General features: G+C 40.8%; 1 protein-coding gene across 1 annotated transcript in view; it reads right to left on the bottom strand.

Annotated features, from left to right (window-relative positions):
- Positions 1-257: 257 nt before the first annotated feature.
- The window catches only part of LOC119423606 (cytochrome c oxidase subunit NDUFA4-like), a 5,266-nt gene continuing 1,226 nt past the window's right edge, over positions 258-4,297 (bottom strand). Inside the window, exons 2-4 of the mRNA XM_037691008.1 lie at positions 2,816-2,904; positions 576-636; positions 258-454 (exon numbers count right to left, since the gene is read on the bottom strand). Of these exons, the coding sequence (XP_037546936.1) occupies positions 398-454; positions 576-636; positions 2,816-2,904 (207 nt within the window). The 3' untranslated portion in view covers positions 258-397. The remainder of the gene's footprint in view (positions 455-575; positions 637-2,815; positions 2,905-4,297) is intronic.

Here is a 4,297-nt window from a genome sequence, read left to right on the forward strand (position 1 = left end):
ATTGTGCTAGAGAGCCTGTTCTGTTCTGTTCCCCTCGTCGTTCCTCCCTTCATTTAAGTTTTCGCTGCCCCGACAGCTTTTGCTTTTCTTGTAAATAAATGAGTTCTTTATTTTTACCTCGGAGTCTTTTGTGCCTGCCTGCATGGGTTCAACGTCAACTCACAGAACATGATAAAAAGAAAACACGACAAGACGTGATTTTAAGTGTTTTAATAATTTACAACAACAAACAGAAACAAAATAATACATCTGCAAATAGAAAACAGGTGCTAGCCTGTTTTTATTCATACTTCATCTCTAAAGAAGCTCCTTCCCTTTTCATAAAGAAAGAATGTTGCGGTGTTTGGCAGGAATAATAATCCAAAAGTTCTCGCTCTCACAGACGGAACGGGAAGACTTAGAAATCTGGCCGATCCTTCTTCAGCTTGGAGTAATCCATATTGACAGAGAACAGCTGGACACACCATGGAGGAAAACACACAGAATCAGAGCGGTGTAGGAAAAATGAAGCAGGACTGTAAAGCGTAAGAGAAACACCCAACGTTATGTATGTAACATTTAGACAGAGCTCGTACTTTGTACTGGTGATTGGGTTCTATCTTGTTCCAGGGCTCTGGGTTGTTTGTGTGATCCCATCTGAGGACGACAGAAAAAAAGAGGGAACCTTTTCAAGTGTCTCTTCACACGTCTCGTACCCTCACAGTTATTGTTGCCACACAGGTTTTAAAAGGACAGCTTGATGATTATTTAAGTCATATAACATTATAGAATTAAATCAGTCTGAGAGCACAGAGGATGGAAAAATAGCATTAGTTTCCCTCCGAGCTAGGCTAACAGTTAGCCTAGCGAGGGCCAGTTTTACCATTTTTATCAGGCTTAAAAAACAACTCTTTCTCACAAATGTCATAACGGTGTGAAATAAAGCTAACTTCTAGGTCAGGGGTGCACGATATTATTGGCACGGTATCGGCATTGGACGATATTAGCGTTAAAGTTAAATATTGGACATTGGTCATTCCATCAGAATAACTCATCGATATAAAAGACGCTGTTTTTGTGTGACAACCCAGTGACAAGGACGCCTGCAGCACCAGCACAACGTGATGACGTCACGCGTGCTACCTGATCTGATCACGGTGGAGAGGAAGAAGTCAGAATGTCGGCGGTGTGGAAGTTTTTTTTATTTTATTAAGGATGTCGGATTCTGAAAATTTGTGGACCACATTGAGCCTCGCTACATCGTCCCCAGTCGGAGATATTTTTCCGACTTAACCTTACCAGAGTTACAAGCCGTCATTTCCGACGTCACTGAGAAGCTAATAGCTGATAGCACTTGGGTGAGTTTTACTACAGACATTTGGACGTCGTGTTAGCCCCGTTAGCATGATTAGGCTTACGGCACAATAGACAAAATTTTAAACTTAAAAAGTCTGTTCTTGATGCACAGGAGTGCAGAGGATCCCACACTGCAGCTACGAACCTGGAACAAGCCTCCACAAGTGAAACAGCATCACAGGTGACTAATGCTAATAAATAACATTTAAGACTTTTCATTTAATATAGGTTAAAGTGCTATGTATATCAAATGGTTGTTACTGAATATATGTCACCAGCTCTTGCAGCTCTTGTACAATTTTTGTAGCAAATAAGCCTAAATAAGAGAGAATGCTATGTTCTGACAAAGGAAAGTATTATATTCCCACTGGTACATTTTCATCTTTAAATCACTTCTTGGTCTGCTGCCTTCATACATCTCCTCCTACATGTCTCTGCGTGAGTGCAGCTCCAGCGTGCGCTCTCAGGACATTATTACCTGCAGTGTTCCCTCAGTGAGGACTGAACTTGGCAAAAGGGCCTTCTCCTACTCCGCTCCTGTTTCCTGGAATATCTTGCAAAAAGATCTGAAGCTCTCGACTTTGACCTCTCTAAGTGGCTTTAAACATTTGTAAAGTTCCTGGCAAGAACCAATGCAGACATGTTCCTGTTTTTAGTTTTCTACACCGCCTTATAATCTAGTTGTTGTTTTTTTGTTGCATTTCCTTTTGATTGTCCTTTTGGTTGGCATTTTATTTTAACTTGTAAAAAAAAAAAAACTATATGCATCTTTTATGATTGTCTATTGTTGGCGTTGTTGTCCACTGTTGTCATCATTCTTTGTTAAAAAATTCAGGTCTCTCTTGTAAATGAGTCCCCAAGGCTCAATGGGATTAACTTGTATAAATAAAGGTATGAGTATAAAAGTATCGGTACTGGTTATCGGCCAAATACGCTTTAACATGTCGGCATATTGAATGTCGTCCAAAAAAACAATATCGTGCATCTCTATTACCTAGAATCTAGGTAATTTAGTTAGTTTACATTACCAGACGGATTATAAATTGTAACCAGAACGTTGTTCGATTGAGAAATCAGCAACACACTAAACAAAAAGCTTTTATTGTTGCTAACTTTAGGTTCTTTCACACTGGAACTTTTATATTTTTAAGAATTGTTTCAAATAGCCTTTAGCCTGACTTAGACTTCTGCCTGTTTCTTAATACACGGTGCTTTATGACTGATGTCATGGGTCATATCCATCCACCCATTTTCTTTACCCACTTCTTCCTTTCCGAGTCGAGGGGGGGCTGGTGCCCATCTCCAGCAGTCACTGTGCAAGAGGCGGGATACGCTTTGAACTAGTTCATACAATACTAACTATTCTTAATTTGACATCACCTCAAAAATACCCAAACTACCCCTTTCAAAAAATGCTAATTACCAAAAATCCAGCTGAGGGTCCAAGCAAACGGCTGCGTCAGGTGTCACGGATACTTACGAGACGTCAGGGTTTTTCAGAGCCAGTCTGCCCAGGTACAGCATGCTCATTGTTGCCCCCCCACCGATGAAGACGAAGAGGGGGATCAGCTGTTGAGATAAGACACAAATAATTTTAATCAAATAATCTCACATTAAAAGAACCCCGTCTTAAATAAAGATGGTAATAAGAATGGACGCCACTAAAATAGTCTGCAACAAGAATCAGAGCGGTTCATTTTATTTTTTATGACATCCAGACAAGAGGTGGAAATGCTCAGGTGGGGGGTGGAGATCAGGGGTCCAGATCCACTATCATGAAATATGTCCTACTCCTAATAAATCCTTTTAAGGAAACTACTTTTAAGCAATATAATATGTTTATAAAGTGTATCCATCATTAGGCAACAATGAATGTATGCCTTTTTAATTTATACAACCATTATACATTGTTGTTGTTGGTTTTTTGTTTTTTTTTTTGGGGGGGGGGGGGAGCATTAGAGACCAATTTTATTCAGACAACACCAAGATGTTGTTGATGACGTCACCTGGACTCTTCGGTGTCAGCCCCATTCAGCTGGTACAGGCTTCAAAATCTTCCTTTCAGCCTTAACAGTTTGGGCCAGAGTGCCCCGGCAGAGAGAGGAATGAGGAGATCGCTGCAGATGCTGTTGAAAACTCACCATTTTATACGTACTGGTACTATCATCTTCTTCTTCTTTTGGATTTTACCTCTTCAGGGGTCGCCACAGCGAGTCATCCTCCTCCACCTCACTCTGTCCTCTGCATCCTCTGTCCTCACTCCAACTACCTCCATGTCCTCTCTAACTGCATCCATATATCTCCTCTTTGTCTTTTTCCTAACAGCTGCATTTCTAACGTCCTTCTACCAGTATACCCACTGTCCCTCCTCTGGACATGTCCAGACCATCTCAGTCTGGTCTCTCTAACTTTATCTCCCAGTTGTTCAACCTGTGCAGTACCTCTGATGATCTCATTCTTATCCATCCTTGTCTCTCCTAAGGAGAACCTCAACATCTTCGTTTCTGCCACTTCCAGTTCTGTCTCCTGTCTTTTTGTCCATGTCTCTGTCTCTGTCTCCAGACCAGACAACATAGCTGGACTCACTACTGTCTTGTAAACTTTTCCTTTGACCTTTGCTGTCACCTTTTGAAACAAATCACTCCTGAAACTTCCACTCCATCCTGCCTGGACTCTCTTTTTCACCTCTTTACCACACTCCCCATTTTACTGGATAGTGTATTGTATTTTTCGGACTATAAGGCGCATTAAGCGAAACAAATTCATTTTGACAGATGTTTGAGAGCCATGTACCATATAAAATCAGCTAAGGTCATTAATCACAACCAGAATTAATACTTAAGGTGCACCACATTCACTGCTGGTTTTTGAGAAAATGAACAAATTTTAAATGCGCCTTATAGCCCAAAACATATGGTACTATCATGCATGCAGTTTTTACAGGTACTATCATGCATGCAGT

This window comes from Nematolebias whitei, chromosome 17 (assembly GCF_014905685.2).
Source record: "Nematolebias whitei isolate Nwh7 chromosome 17, NemWhi1, whole genome shotgun sequence".
NCBI lineage: Eukaryota > Metazoa > Chordata > Actinopteri > Cyprinodontiformes > Rivulidae > Nematolebias > Nematolebias whitei.